The following is a 15172-nucleotide window of genomic DNA, read 5'->3' as shown; positions in this document are numbered from 1 at the left end:
ACCTCCTACGGTAATACAATACGTTATACCTATTTTTAGCGATAGATTAAATACAGCCCTCATGACAGAGAAGTTCCAATCGTTCCCATGGAGAGGTGCGGTCCACCTTTGCTTCCGAATCTATGGGATGAGCGTGTTTTGTGTCCGCGTGTGAAACGCGTTCGCGTGGTCCTGTGTACCAGAAAAAGGCGCAAGTGCCAAAAAAAAATTACCGTATCGGTGTATAATAACAAGGTTCACTAGGGCAACTGTATGGAAATCTGCTAAATATGGTGCATGAGATCACAAACGTACAGGTCCCAGACGGTGCTACTTTTTCGCTGTCTGATCGCGGAGTATGCGTCCACTTTGTTTTGACTGTACCCGATCTGGGACCCCTAATAGTAAATCGCACATAAATACGTCCACCACGATGTAGCTACTTTATCTTGTATGCAGTACAGGTCTCCATCAGCGCAGCACCGACGATCTACCAAGGAAAAGGACGCGTGAGAAAGTTTTTTGAACAGGGCTATACGCATGCGGAGTGGGGCCAGATGCTCCAACATTCCAGCCTAAATTGGCCATGCACCATATTCAGTCGAGGTTCACTTTCGGCAACAAATTATTCATTCACTCGGTACGACGTTTCTAGGCGTTGAGAAGGAAGTTTCAAGTCAAGAGAATTCCAAGCATTTGCATTTCAACCGAGCATTCAAAGAGCACCAGCTTCTTCATCAGCTGTCAGCAAATTTCTGTTTCTAATTGATCATAGCTGGTTCTCAGTTGCATTACACCGAGCCATCCCGCTTCTCAACTTTCATTAGATCATCTTCTTTGCTCCTGTCTTCCAGCTTCATCTGACCCTCTGCTCTTATCATCCCACCCCCGGCTTCTTTCTAGCTCCCGACGTATACCTCCATGCATTTTTTTACGCTTTTGCCCTTCTTTATCATACAAGTTGCAGCCTTGTACCCGTACTCCAATGGGTTCAACAAGATGGCTGTTTCTCCGGGATCCAGTGCCATGTCCGGTAAGGCCATCGCCTCAAGCTCTATCGTCGCCGTGAGCGAAATCCAGACTGCTCCATCGGGCTGGCTAGCCTACTTGCATTCCAGATCCCGGCAGACCCCCCAGTCGGCTTCCAAAGCTGTAGTGACCAACTCGAGCCTCCCAACAGTTCAGTGGAGCGACGGAATGCAGTTGATCTACTCTGACGACTCAGAAATCACGTTCTATGTGAATGTCACGCTCTTTGAGCCTAACTCTAGCGCTACGTTAGACCCGCTCAAGCTCATTCTTGATACTGGGTCTGCTTACATGTGGGTCTACGGTGAAGCTTGCAAGTCCTCTGCCTGCACCACCAATCCGCTCTACGCCGGCAAATCCCTCACGGAATCCACCTTCGAATTGGCGTACGGTAGCGGGACTGCCAAGGGGAACATCACCACTAACACCAGTGTCATTATCAACAATGAAATTCTTTCTAACTTCTCTGTGGGCGTGGCGTCCGAGGTTCCAGCCTTGTTCGACGGCTACCTGATGAGCGGAGTGTTGGGATTGCCTGCCAACTCGTCTAACGGGGCCAACCTTCATAATGTTGTAACCACTTTACAGACCGCAGGTTCCATTTCCAACAACTTGTTCACTATCTCCTTGGGTATGGGTGTTAGCGGAACAGACTCTTCTGCTGATTCCGTCGACGGGCTCTTTGTGATAGGCGAAATCGTCGACGAATTGTACTCCGGGGAGATACACTACGCTCCGGTAGAAGAAAACACGTATGCCTATTGGATGCTCACCATTGACCAGGTCTACGTGGAGTCCTATCCCGTCACATTCAATGCTTCCGTCACTAATGGCTCCTCCACCACCTCCCGCAGGGTCATCGTCGATTCTGGGACCACCGTGCTTGTGCTTCCATCGCAGGACGCGAGCACACTCCATTCCTACTTCCCGAACTCCATCACTGACGGAACCAACTATGCCATTCTCTGCAACACCACGCTCTCCATTGCGTTTGAAATCGCCGGTGCGAACTGGACGTTAACCCCTGCGGACTACTTGGGCGCCGCCTACCCCGCCCTGAGCAGTCACTACGGCTATTGTGTGTCCAACATCCAAGGTGTAGATGGCGTTGTCGCAACCAAATCCTCTGGTGCCGGCTCCACCGACGGAACGATCTCCCAGGCGTGGCTTCTAGGGTCTGTCTTCTTGAAGAAAGTCTTTGCCGTCTTTGACATCGAGGGCCAACGCTTGGGCTTGGCGCAGCCAGTAGCCTCCATTGCTATCGGGAACTCTGTACTACCGTCTGTCACGGCTGTTAACACTGGCTGGTCCACCGTTCTGGGCACTCCTATCCCTGTCACCACGGAATTCCTTACCCATTTCGTCTCCAGCGTTTCCCAGACGACTGTTTTCCATAACAGCACCGTCTCATCGCCAACTGCCAGCTCTACCAGCAGCAGCTTTATCAGTGCCGGCATCCTGTGCTCCTGTAACGTGGCCAAGGTCTTTACCAGAGTGTGTTGTATCTTGGGTCTTGTTGTGGTTGTTTCCTTGGTGTGAGGCCATACAAACATCTTTCGCATAAACCCGGGGTATCTTAACTGCTCTAACAGTAAATATCCTGATTTTTCTCGTCCCTAGAGTATCCCGGTATTTCTCCGCCCAATCAGGGCTGTCGCCCAAAACTTTTCCTGTACTATTATTCTTGATCGCTTATAAGTGATCTGACGCTCCATCCGACTCTGCTCTACTCTACTTTTCTTTCTGGTATTTCTGCCGCTCTTCCTCTTCCTTTCAGTTATTGGATTTATTTTTCATTTTTGGTTTCTCACATATTGATTTGTTCCTTGGTTTTCTAGCATATACGCTCCATACATCCTTCGTTGTTTATGTCTTGTAGGTACAGTTGACAAGTGGATACCAACTTTCAAGATCTACGATTCTTTTCAGTTGAAGACAATGTAATTAGCCCCAAACGACACTGGTATCCATCGATTGAACGCGTGGTGGACAGTCAACGTCGCTTAAGTAACTCACCAAATATGGATAGGAGGTAAATGATACCTAGACAAAGGACTTGTTGGATTCGCGGTAGAACAGTATGACTACGGTTGCCCTAATTCGTGGAGAAAGCTCTACGGCATAAAAAATTGAGAAATCGCAGTGTCATTAGCAACCAATTGCGATGGTATAAGATACCAAATGAATTAGAGGAGCCACCGTCCCCCATTTTAACCTTCTCCTCTCATTTCCCTGCCGAGGCGCACCCGAGGAACCGTATATACCCGAGGGTCTTCCGCGGCAACAATTTTGACATGAATGTACATGCAGGATATTGTTAACAGGAATGGCCCAGTAAGACAAAAACGTATCGGTATTTCTCTGCTGAAATGCCATTCGTTTGCTTATGAACTCGCTTTTGCATCATACTATTACGATGTCCGAGATTGATAACCTAGTTCAACAGTGGTTGGCCATCGATGTGGTATGTCCCTCTTTCCCTGCATCCGGCTCATACTAACGCTCCAGAACCCCGTCACCCGCCAGCAGATCATCAACTTGCACCAACAAAACGACACCGCCCAATTGCGCGCTCTTCTTGCCACACGGATTTCCTTCGGAACCGCCGGTTTGAGAGCCCGTATGGAAGCCGGATTTAGTCGCATGAACGATGTGACCGTCTTGCAGGCGTCGCAGGGGCTCGCGGTGTACGTGCAAGCGCGGACGCCAACCGGGAGCATCGTTGTGGGGCACGACCACAGGCACAACTCCAGGCGCTTTGCTGAGTTGACCGCGGGTGCCTTTCTTCTGCGAGGAATGAAGGTGTACTACTTGGGAAACACCGACACCACGAGTGACCTAGCCTCCATTGTCGCTACACCACTCGTGCCATTTGCTGTGGATCACCATGACGCTTCGTGCGGTGTAATGGTTACCGCAAGTCACAATCCTGCGGCTGACAACGGCTACAAGGTGTACTGGGGCAACGGGTGCCAAATTATCCCTCCGCATGACCACGGCATTTCTGAGTCCATCTTAGACAGCTTACCTGTGGAAGCGGGGTCCTGGGACACCACGGCGTTGTTTGCACGCGGAAAGCAGGACGGCTTGTTGGTTGACTGCCGCGAGGAGATGATTTCCGGCTACATCGCTGCCATCGGTAAAAAGTTGGTGTGCCCTAGCAGCACCGTCACGGACGTCAGGTTCGTGTACACTCCGATGCACGGGGTTGGCTTGCCATTTGTCACCAAGGCTTTCGAGCAGCTTGGCTTCGCCAGCTTTGTTACTGTCAAGGAGCAGGCCCTTCCAAACCCAGAATTCCCCACGGTTGAGTTTCCAAACCCGGAAGAGAAGGGCGCGTTGGCGTTGGCGATGCGTGAGGCTGATTCTCAGAATATCGACTTGGTGATTGCTAACGACCCCGACGCTGACAGATTTTCCGTTGCCGTCAAAAACAACGGTGCGTGGAGACAGCTCACGGGTAACGAGATCGGGTTCCTCTTTGCCGACTACACTATCGAAATCATGAAGGCTCGTGGGACGGACTTGAGCCAGGTCTTCTTACTCAATTCAACTGTTTCGTCTCAGATGATTGGTTCGTTAGCTACGGTTGAGAAGTGTCACTATCAGGACACATTGACCGGGTTTAAGTGGATCGGAAACAAGGCGCTTGACCTTGAAGCTCAGGGGTTTAAGGTGCCGTTCGCCTACGAGGAGGCTATCGGTTTCATGTTCTCGGTCGTGCATGACAAAGATGGAATTTCTGCTGCTGTGGTGTGGTTACAAATGGTGGACGCCTGGAACCAGCAAGGTACGAATGCTGTCGAAAGGTTGGAGCGGGGGTTCGGTAAGTACGGCTTCTTCAAGGAGCACAATGGCTACTATGTAGTACCGGATCTTTCATTGACCAAGACGATCTTTGACTCCGAGATTCGCACTGAGAGTCACCCTAGCCATATTGGCGAGTTCTCGGTGGTATCCTGGCGTGACTTGACAGTGGGCTACGACTCCACAACGGCCGATAACGTGCCCGTGTTGCCCTCCGACCCGTCCTCCCAGATGATCACTGCCACGTTAACCACAAAAAAACAGGACTGCCTAATCAGGCTCACCGCCAGAGGCTCCGGGACCGAGCCAAAGTTGAAGGTTTACATCGAGGGCAAGGCCGATACTGAAGAGAAAGCCGCTCAGTGCTCACGTAAGGTCTGGGAGACGTTAAGAGAGGTGTGGTTCAAGCCGAAAAAGTATGGGCTCAAGGAAGTCGCATAAGAGACAGCCTACAAATGTGAGTTGTCTGTAAAGTGCCCCCGGGACGCAGGTTGCCTATAAGAATGGCATTACTCGTCCTCTGGTTTTTTTCAATGATTATTTCTTCATTCTAGACGGACCAAAAGGCCATAGATGTAGAAATAGAACAAACCACGGTATACCCCTAGATCTGCTGTTTGACGGATTGAGAAGATTCTGTTTTAAACTTTTTCGGGGCCGTTGCTGGGACATGCCGCCAGATTGTCTCCTCCCTGTCTTAGGAGTTCCAACAGTATGAGTCTATTCCCTATGGTTAGCATAGCATATAGGCCTTGACATAACTGCAGTATCATCAATCGTTGATAGATCTACTGCCGTCCCTACCGTAACCATAATTGATCCGAGTCTTTTGATTTGCCGTTCCTACACTTCCACTCCAAAAGCTATGTAATTTGTATATACACCTTTTTGGTATAAGCTATTTGTGATAGTTGTATGTGTTTGTTTCCTCTCATCTACTGAAACCCTATCAAATGAATAGGTTCAGTTATTTGAATATTATAATGGTACTACACGTTTAGTTTTACCCTAGTTTGGGCTGAGTTAGTGTTTGCCAAAATAATGCATCAATCGGCTAGGTGTCAGGATATCACTAAGATCTACCGCGCCCGCCAGAATGCGCTTCCAACAGCCCTCAAAAAAGGCATACTATTCACCCTTATTCACTATGAATAGCTATTTACCGTGTCCGGATAGGGCTCATTTACGAAACTCCCAAATGTTTCAGCCTATTGCCTAAGTTCCCATAAATAATATAACCACCGTTTAATTTTTCCGGTTGCTTCTGCCAGCGCATCTTGACTTCCTGTACAGAGCGTATTCTACACTGGATCGAGGAAAACACGACAGCAGTTGGCGAACCACTACCAGTTATAATTACAGATCACCGCTATACCAGTCCAGAGCATCTAGCGCCATTGCTCCCCACCATGATTGCGGATACGTACGGCAAAAAGTCCGATCTTCCTGTGTATGTGGCCCTCCTCAGCCCTCTCTTCACATAACTAACACCTCTAGCCACCATGGAAAGCTAGCGCCGAAGACACCTTCCAGAGGCGCTTTCCGAAGACTATACCAAATCCTCGGTGCGATAGCCACCATTGCTCTTCTTGTGTTCTACTTCACCCGCAAACAAGATTTGCCAGAGGTTAAAAGCCATGAAGTCTACACCGTTACCGCAGACGGTGTGAGGAAGGGGGGGTTAGATGGAGTCCAGAGTGAAGAAGATTTGGACAAGCTCTACCATTCTACCGTAGAGTTCTACGACTTGAACGACTACCAGGGAACTCACGATGGGAATGCGGATGGCGACGTGGTGTTGTTTTGCATGCCACTCCGCAACGCCGAGGCGATTCTTCCAACCATGTTCAAACACATTATGAACCTCACGTATGCGCACGAGCAGATCGACCTCGCGTTCTTGGTGAGCGACTGCTCGGACGATGATGACACGTTGGGTGCGTTGTTTGACTACACCGTTTCGCTTCAGGCGGGGAAGCTTGGCGAAAAGTTGTATGCTGAGGAAACAGAGGCGAAGAAAAAGAGCGTGAAGGGCTCCAGCGATTTGTATCTCAACTATATGGACCCGGACTATGTGGAGCGGGTCCAGAACGCGTTCCAGCCGCCATTCCACGCGGAGTATTCAAAGCCGTTTAGAAGCGTGCAGATTTTCCACAAGGACTTTGGTCAGCTGATCGGCCAAGGCTTCAGCGACAGACATGATGTGAAGGTGCAGGGCATTCGGCGCAAGTTGATGGGCCGCGCGCGCAACTGGTTGGTTTACAACGCGTTGAAGCCGTACCACTCGTGGGTCTACTGGCGCGACGTGGACATCGAAATGTGCCCGGGAGATGTCATCCAGCACTTGATGAAATTCAACATAGACGTGATTGTGCCCAATGTGTGGCGCCCGCTCCCTGAGTTCTTGGGAAACGAGCAACCGTACGACTTGAACTCGTGGATTGAAAGCGAGCAAGGCTTGGAGTTGGCCAAAACCCTTCAAGAGGATGATGTGATCGTGGAAGGCTACGCCGAGTATCCCACCTGGAGGGCCCATTTGGCATATATCCGCACGAAGGACGGGAATCCCGACGAGTTGATTGCGTTGGACGGGGTGGGCGGTGTTTCCATCTTAGCGAAGGCCCGTGTGTTCCGCCAGGGCGCTATGTTCCCCGCGTTCACATTCGAGAACCACGCCGAGACTGAGGCCTTTGGAAAGTTGGCAAAGCGCATGGGCTTCATCGTTGGTGGGTTGCCTCACTATACCATCTGGCACATCTACGAACCCAGTGAAGATGATCTCCAAGAGATTGCTCGCAAGGAAAGAAAGAGGAGGCACCAGCGGAAGGGAAAACAAAATTAGTATACGAAAGGGGAAATGTGTACTTCAATGAGTGAAATGGAATCTGAGAAAGCGTACGAATTAACTGTGAGTCAGTGTAGTAACGAAGATGTGAGATTTCTCTAGGAACCCAAGGAGATGTGAAAATACAAGCTCAAAAATTACCAGTTTGAAATTTATATGCGCTGGTTTTGTAGAATTGGCAGTGCACTGGTAAGAGTCATTTGCGCTGTTGTTTGCTTGATACAAACGAAAATTAAGCTTGTTCTCTTTTCCAGCCAAGCCAGTACACGGGGGAGGTGGTATCTTGCGGTTTGTCAAATTTATCAGATATATTTATTATGACATCGACCGAAGGGTATAATGTCCATTAAACCCTGAATCAGCGGCTTATATGGAGTAGCCAAGATACCCATTAAAAATGGGAATTGCTGACCTGATACCGTGGGTTTAACTGGAAGTTGAAACTCGCAGCCTAGAAATTAGCTAATATATAGTTTATATTTGTATTATAACATGTTTTAAATCGTAATTGAGTCGTAAAAGCAGCCAGCAGCAGAGTCTCTAAGCGCAAGAATTTGAAGATGTGCAAAAGGTCTAAGATGCTATGCTCTCTTAACACCGTTGGTCCAATTGATAATATCTCTGTAGACCAATGGCCAGCCGAAAAACGCAGCCAACCAAAGGCCAGTAGCACCGGCTATTGGGATACATCTCTTGGTGTGGGCAATGAGTGGGTGGGGGCCCAATCTCTTTGGTAGGCTGTTGGCAGCTTGGTTCTTCAAGGCGAACTTTATAGACGATCTGGCGGCAGATCTGGCAGTGTTGGAACCCAAGGCAATAGACATTGTAAAAATTGAAATTTGTTGCAAAGATTCAGTAAAGATATACGAAAGGATTGATGAATGGGTGGTTCTCGTTTGGAAAGCCCCCACCGTATTTATACTTCACATGTCCCAGCTACCAGTCATGAGTGTAAACCAAGAAACCCTAAAGGTAACAAACTTCCACTTGCTATGTAAAATCACGCCACTAGAAAGCCATATCTTGATCAGCCAATACACGCATATGTCTCACGGTTATACGCGCCAAGCTGTAGCACCCTGCAATCAGCCTTGTCTAGAAAAAAAATGGTGTGATAAATTCCATACAGGCTGCATAATTATCTGAAATGCTGCAGGCCCGGGAAGCTCCGCTGTAAGGTTAGTATGGGAACGAACGGGGTCGTGGAAACTTGCAGGACCCAAAATCACCAGATTTTTTTTGGTGCGGAATTGTCGTAACCGATCGCAGGGCTCTTACCTAAACCTGGCGGTGAGACTGAAAACATGCTGATATGCATGACTGAAGGCGCTTGGTATAGCGGGATTACTTATATTTCTCGCAAACACGGCAGAAGATGCATAAAGCTGACATTGAAAAGTTCATGGCGTCATATGAGTAATTCAGCCGGAGGAGTATAGCGATGATCACCGTGCCGGAAGTCAGACAGTCATCCCGCGGGTAGGCTTTAGACTTTAAACCTGCTTCATTAGTAAGTGCAGAATACCACGACTGTGGTTGGCTGTTTCTTGGAGAGACTCGCAGTTGGACCTGCGTTGGGGCAGGATTTCTTTACATCCCTCAAACGCCGAAGGTTCGCCTAGCCTGAAGTGTTTCGTTATACCCCGATGTATGCTGAAGAATTTGGATACATCAGGCTAAGTTCAGATGAGTGTATTGATTCTATGGGCTATTCTATGGGGAGTTTTCAAATTAATTAGAACTTCCAAGGACCAACCTTAAACCGCTAAAACCACTTCTTCAAAGGGACTCCATTGTTCCAATCTACCAAGTCTCTGTATACGAGTGGCCAGCTGAAAAAACAGAACATAAAGACACCCCAGGCACCGGTAATAGGGACTAGACGCTTGGCATGGACCCAGTAAAAGCTAGGTCCTACCCTCTTTGGGGGAGCCTGGTTGACCGTCTGCTTGATTGTGAATGCTCGACGAGTGTTAATAGAGGAGCTAGAAAACCTTTTTGTTATCGCTGGGGCTTTGAAAATTTTCATGGAATGAGAGATGATGCGAGAGGAGAGAGATGGTAGGTACGACACGGCAGAATGATAATAATCAGATTTGGATAGAGAAACGATTAATTAACTACCGAAAGATGGGACTGCCTCGTATTATATAACTTGAAAGACCACTAATTTTAGCAAATTGTTCGAGTTAATGTATTAACCATACCATTAGGGGGTCCCAAATCCCATATTTACTCTTTTTGAGTAGTTTAGCCCGAGGTGTCAAATCTCACCACTTTTAAGTTTTTTACACCCTTGTTCTTGGTGAGTTATAAGTCTCCCAAAGTGGCCAGATAGAGAGAGACTGTCGCTCAGAAGAGTATTGAGTTTCCACCGGCCGCATCTCTAACGTATACCTTTGCTCGTTTGTAGATTAACCGGGAAATCTGATCCGCATATCCAGGTGTGACATCCGACGTAGCCTTGTTCTCTGGATTTGCCATGGAGCCTATAAGTCATAAGGTGATTATTCAGTCATGCAAAGCATAACAATAGAATACCATAAAAATCACGCCACGACACCAGTGCCGTTCGAGTAAGTAATTAACTGGGGGGACTCAGAACAAGTCCGGTAATGTATGCATATTGCACATGGTGTGACATTACTCAATGCCTAGCATCTTGTGCAAAAGGTAGTACATATATAGAACCTCCAATGGATTGCTGGAGCTCCAGGTGAAATTGAAATATTAATTAAACTTCTGATATTGTACGTGATTGCATCCCGTAGGTAAAAGGCAAAAACTAGAGGTCGTACCCGGGCTCGAACCGGGGTTGGTCGGATCAAAACCGACAGTGATAACCACTACACTATACAACCTTCGTTGAACGGTTTTCTAAATCTCACAAGTTGCCGGATGGTGCAACTCAGATATTATTGTGTGACTGATTGAAGTTTTGCCAAATTATAAGGCAATACTGTTATTTTACCATATTAATCGTATAGTACGAGGTCAATAACCAGTCAAAATCATAGATTGGATTGGCTTCATTTCAGACGTAACCGGCAGATGCTTACTTACTCCTAGGCTACTCTTGGTAACTGTTCGCCGTACAAGGAAACGGGTTTAGCTATATCTGTCCTATGTTCTACAGAGAGCGCATTCTTATATAAGCTTTCTCAACCAGCGTATGAGCTAAACCTAACTCCGGTAGATTGATCATCCACCCTCCTCCCTTAGTCCCTACCAACAGGTACACGATGCGGTGGCCATACGGAGCGTGTACTTAAGTCTCCGCCAGCCCAAAATTTTAAAGGAATTTTTGTTGCCTATTCTTCAGGGGTGGACCTCCGTTAATATTAAAGGCTAGCTCCCCATAGGTGACGCCCACATTGAGCTGCTCAGGAAATCGTGCAAGGAAGGTCATCTGAGCGACAGTAGACATAAAGGTACAAGCTGGAGGTAAATTCATCATGGTCATGTATAATATATAAAAAGATCGTATAAGTCGTAAACTAGAACCAGAGTAATGTAAAAGAAAACCCACCAACGAGAGAAAGGAAACATAAATGTACATATAAACAAGTTCGGCTGGTTGATTGCAATCGCATTCACTGTTCTAAGGGTGCGGTATAACGTAAAGGATGACATCATGGACAGTTTGAGTAGATTTCTACTCAGTTGACAATTACTGGTCGACAGACAAGAGCCCGCTCTATTTGTCATCCACCGTTTCTTCGTCGCTGTGGGTGTCTTCCCATTCCTGAGTCAATTCGGCGTCAGTCTTCATGGCTTGGGCAGAGTTGCTCATTCTTCTAGGGTTATTCATTTTGACCTCGCCGGTAGAGACTAAGTCGTCTAGCTCGCCGCCAACAGTACCCCAGTTACCCTTACCCCAACCTTCCTTCTTAATCTTGTGAGGGTCTTGGTCAATGTGGCCATTGTGGGTGAAATAGTGGGCAGCTGGACGCTTGCTCCACTTGTGGGTGTGAGTCATGACTGAAAGGGGATGTGTAGGTAAGTGGGTGGTACAGTGAGATTAAGTACAGATAGTGAAAAAAAGTGGATAGCTTCTTTTCAGTTAGAAATGTACTTTGAGGTGAGTCAGGGGTGAGAGCGCTTGTAAGTGGGTTTAAGGAAGTTTTTGGTTTGGGTGTTGTATCTGTGGACAGATAAAGGAGAAAGTTTAAACGAAAAGTGAGGGAAGGGGAGAGTGGGTGTATTTATACTGAATCAGGAATAGAAGGCTGGGAAGTCTGTCGAACACAGAGGGGGGTAGTGGGTCGTTCCGGGCCGGTTTGAACCACTCACACGCTCTCAGTGGAAGCTTAGAGAACACTGGTACCTCCCTCATTTCCGCGCGTCCATGTCAAATCGCACAAAATTAGACAGCCGCCCATCATTTCCCTGCGCGGGTGAATCACTTGACCGGCACACAATAAAGTGTGGGCTGTCAAAAAGATTAGTATGGGGGTGGGTGGGGCGATAAGCTGTATGTTTAGCACTGGGACGCCATGTCGACGTCCGATAACGCACAAGCCTTGGCGCTGACGTCAAAATGTTAGAAGCCCTTGTCGAGAGGTGTCATTCATTCTTGCTATATCCGGTACATAGCCCGTTTTGGGTTGGCAACTGTCCCCCTTCTGTATACGCAAATAAAGATCAGTAGGCTGTCAGACGCACACAAAGAGGATCAATCGTGTGATGACGGGACTATGCGTACGGGACGAGCTGATTTCAGGAAAGAGACTCCTGCCTGGTGAGAACAACCACCCAGTGCTGCACACGTTATACTGCCGCTTCCAAGTTCTGAGACAAACAGGGGATCATATGTGCCCGTTACGGATAGCGGTACCTTCTACCAAATTATACCTGGTGAGGGAAAATCTCTGGGGCAATTTCGAAACACCTGGATCTAGAGCTTTCTATGTGGTCACCACAGTTTCTAGATCGGGTAAGTGCAGGATGTTTTGCTTCCCCCCACCTTTCGCACGATGAGGTCACACTATCGTGATCAGTTGCTCAGCCGCCAGGTTCAGACTCAAAAGTGCCTCACAATATTCTCAGTGTCACACCTCATTATGGTCACGACTTTTCCTTACATCTCTGGCGTATTCTGGCCGAGGGAAAAAATAAGCTAGATGTAGATGTATGGCTGGATACAAACAGCACTGGATCCGGTAGCGACATGCCTGAAAAAAATTTGTTGGAATGCGGGGATTACCCTCAACTTAGTTTAGCGTCTTAACAAATTGATCTCGCATAAGGAACTTGCGGATTTCGGTGCCTAACAGCATACAGAGCACCTTATCCCTGAATGGGAGAAGGCTCTTTTAAATCGCTATCCCCCTTCTAAAGAGAATGCTCCAGGACTAGGTTGGTAGGAATCACTATAAACTATCCACGCATAGATAACGTGTGGTACCTCCCACACGGTAAACAATAGTTGGTTCAAGCCTCTTTTGTGGTTGGTGTAATTGCTAAGCCTATAATACCCCTTAAGTATTCCCGATGCAATGCAAAGGGCGTAGGGCTCATGACCTATATTAGCATCGTTACTCTGCATTGCTGCAAAAGCGTATGAAACTCCCGGGCTGTCCATGTAGTGAAATTTACGCAGAAAGAGAAGGGTGACCATTTGTACACCCAGCTATAAACTTTTGTTGTAGTTTCTTTTCTCCAGTAACCTTCCATATCAAATTACCTTTACCCAAACCCAAATATGGTTTAAAGAAGACACCAATACCAGCTTCTATGGCCTCCAATAGTTGAAACTTGACGTTTTCTATGCTCCACTGGTATAAGGAGGCGTTTCCGAGTACATAGATACCCTAAATGCGTATGCGTACATGTAGTATCTAGCTCTCTATGAAGAAAATCGTTACCGGCTTTGGCCTTCGTTCCTCCTGAGGTCATGGACAAACTTAAAATTGCTGTATAAGGTGTTCTACAAATAACGTGTGGGGCAAATTTCAATTCACTTGAGATCACAACCAGCCATTCCAGCGTATAAATACCTTCCGATACCTCCATCTTCAAGATCTACGTTAGCTCTTTCTCCAATTATCCAACCTCTTTTAGCTTGAAGAATTGTTCTCCAACGTAAAGAGTGACCCTTAATACCAGTTCACAGCCATTTTATCCTCTGTCCTAACAATAGCCTAGCCCAAATAACCCTGTAGCCATGAAAAAAAAGGTGAGAAGATCTTCCTCCGCTGGTTCTTTCAACATTAACGAGATTGGCCCTGCGCCAAGACGTCCCTCTCAAATCCCTCCTGTCAGAGAGTTTGATGAGTTGATTTCCTTTGAGCAATATCTCCAGGATGAAACCTGGGATAATGAGTTCGACTTTGTCCATGCCAAGTTGAAGTATTACCCACCATTTATTATGGCTGAGTGTAAGAATGACCCGGAAAAGATTAAGGATACCATGAACAAGAAGTCGCGCAAGTTTATCCGCAACTTGAACCACCACATTGATAAACATCTCTTGAAGGAGATCAACGAGAGGTCTGGTTTAGTCATGAACTTGAAGAAGGTTGATGCCAAGGACTCTTTCGAAAAGTTGGTTTGGTCTTACGTTGATGAGGGTAACCATGGAATTGATGATTCTGTTCCAAGAAAGTTCAAGGTGAGCATGGATGTTACCTGTAACAATGAGAACCCTTGCGTTATTGTTGACTACAAATCCATCCCAATCCCGGTAGATGAAGATGAAAGTGCGATTATGGATTAGAGCTGTGCTCAATTCATTCGAATCAAGTGCGAAATTCCCGGGCTGCGCCCTTCAGAGTTTTCTGTGCTCCTTGCGCTTTCTATGTTTTTTATGTTGATCATGATTATGGCTTTTTTCTTCTGTTTATAGTTTCTGTTTGGCCATAGCTAATTTACCTACGAATTATGTTCATTAAGACCAGTAAGCAACCTTCATGGAATAGAAACAGGTGGGTATGGTCAAGCTTTGTCGATAATATTCGATGTAGTGGAGCGCCCTGTAAAGTCCCTATGGGGTGTCTACCTCAGGGGTATTCGGAACTTACCATAAAGATTCTGAGCTGTACTCTACGCATGTCAAGCTGTCGGTTAAGCGTGGCGTAGTCGGTGGCGCATGAATCCCCTGCAGGTAGAACTGTGGCCATAGCTATCCTGTATTTACACAAATCTGATATTTTACCTATACTAATCGAAATATTTATTTTTCGATAGCCTCTCTAGTGTGGTGATGAAAAAGAATTCATCTATATAATATATATGCTATACGTTTTTATATCGACATTGCAATCATTTGCAATGAATATGCTTTATAGAATGTATAGATCCTGGGGTGTTATATGCCATAAAAGTTTATCGATATTCGGTTCTATGGAGTATTTATATTAACATGGATTATTATATATATTATATTCCAGAATAATTATTATTATACTAATATACACACATTTAACTTTTCAATAAATTAGAAGCAATAATGTTTAGCCTATGACTATATATTTTCACATATAAGATAAAATATGTATACACAGGCTAAAA

The 15172-nt window shown here is 46.7% G+C and overlaps 7 protein-coding genes and 1 non-coding gene across 8 annotated transcripts; 4 read left to right on the top strand and 4 right to left on the bottom strand.

The window, feature by feature from the left end:
- Window positions 1–553: 553 nt before the first annotated feature.
- BABINDRAFT_159664 (pepsin-like aspartic protease) lies at window positions 554–2870 on the top strand. Its single transcript, XM_019127805.1, has one exon. The coding sequence runs from the start codon at window positions 979–981 to the stop codon at window positions 2545–2547; it is 1569 nt and encodes a 522-aa protein (XP_018988553.1). The 5' UTR covers window positions 554–978; the 3' UTR covers window positions 2548–2870.
- Window positions 2871–3424: 554 nt separating this feature from the next.
- Window positions 3425–5256, top strand: BABINDRAFT_6071 (phosphoribomutase; the record flags this gene model as incomplete). Its single annotated transcript, XM_019132348.1, has 2 exons — window positions 3425–3472; window positions 3517–5256. 2 exons carry the CDS (start codon window positions 3425–3427, stop codon window positions 5254–5256), a joined length of 1788 nt encoding a protein of 595 aa, XP_018988552.1.
- Window positions 5257–6224: 968 nt separating this feature from the next.
- Window positions 6225–7657, top strand: VAN1 (Van1p; the record flags this gene model as incomplete). The annotated part of the gene is made up of 2 exons (XM_019132347.1): window positions 6225–6265; window positions 6313–7657. 2 exons carry the CDS (start codon window positions 6225–6227, stop codon window positions 7655–7657), a joined length of 1386 nt encoding a protein of 461 aa, XP_018988551.1.
- A 2792-nt stretch (window positions 7658–10449) lies between these two features.
- On the bottom strand, window positions 10450–10521 carry BABINDRAFT_t33. Its single transcript has one exon. It is a non-coding gene; the product is annotated as a tRNA-Gln (tRNA).
- A 56-nt stretch (window positions 10522–10577) lies between these two features.
- BABINDRAFT_159659 (uncharacterized protein) lies at window positions 10578–11187 on the bottom strand. Its single transcript, XM_019127804.1, has one exon. It carries the CDS (start codon window positions 11121–11123, stop codon window positions 10953–10955), a length of 171 nt encoding a protein of 56 aa, XP_018988550.1. The 5' UTR covers window positions 11124–11187; the 3' UTR covers window positions 10578–10952.
- Window positions 11188–11357: 170 nt separating this feature from the next.
- Window positions 11358–12722, bottom strand: STF2 (Stf2p; the record flags this gene model as incomplete). Its single annotated transcript, XM_019132346.1, has 2 exons — window positions 11358–11641; window positions 12716–12722. 2 exons carry the CDS (start codon window positions 12720–12722, stop codon window positions 11358–11360), a joined length of 291 nt encoding a protein of 96 aa, XP_018988549.1.
- A 549-nt stretch (window positions 12723–13271) lies between these two features.
- Window positions 13272–13888, bottom strand: BABINDRAFT_159657 (uncharacterized protein). Its single transcript, XM_019127803.1, has one exon. The coding sequence runs from the start codon at window positions 13673–13675 to the stop codon at window positions 13370–13372; it is 306 nt and encodes a 101-aa protein (XP_018988548.1). The 5' UTR covers window positions 13676–13888; the 3' UTR covers window positions 13272–13369.
- UCF1 (Ucf1p) lies at window positions 13747–14516 on the top strand. The gene has a single exon (XM_019127802.1). The coding sequence runs from the start codon at window positions 13827–13829 to the stop codon at window positions 14376–14378; it is 552 nt and encodes a 183-aa protein (XP_018988547.1). The 5' UTR covers window positions 13747–13826; the 3' UTR covers window positions 14379–14516.
- Window positions 14517–15172: the final 656 nt, after the last annotated feature.

The sequence above is a fragment of the Babjeviella inositovora genome, assembly GCF_001661335.1.
Source record: "Babjeviella inositovora NRRL Y-12698 unplaced genomic scaffold BABINscaffold_1, whole genome shotgun sequence".
NCBI lineage: Eukaryota > Fungi > Ascomycota > Pichiomycetes > Serinales > Babjeviella > Babjeviella inositovora.
Note: the sequence above shows the minus strand (reverse complement) of the source record. Positions and strands in the feature narration are given on the sequence as shown.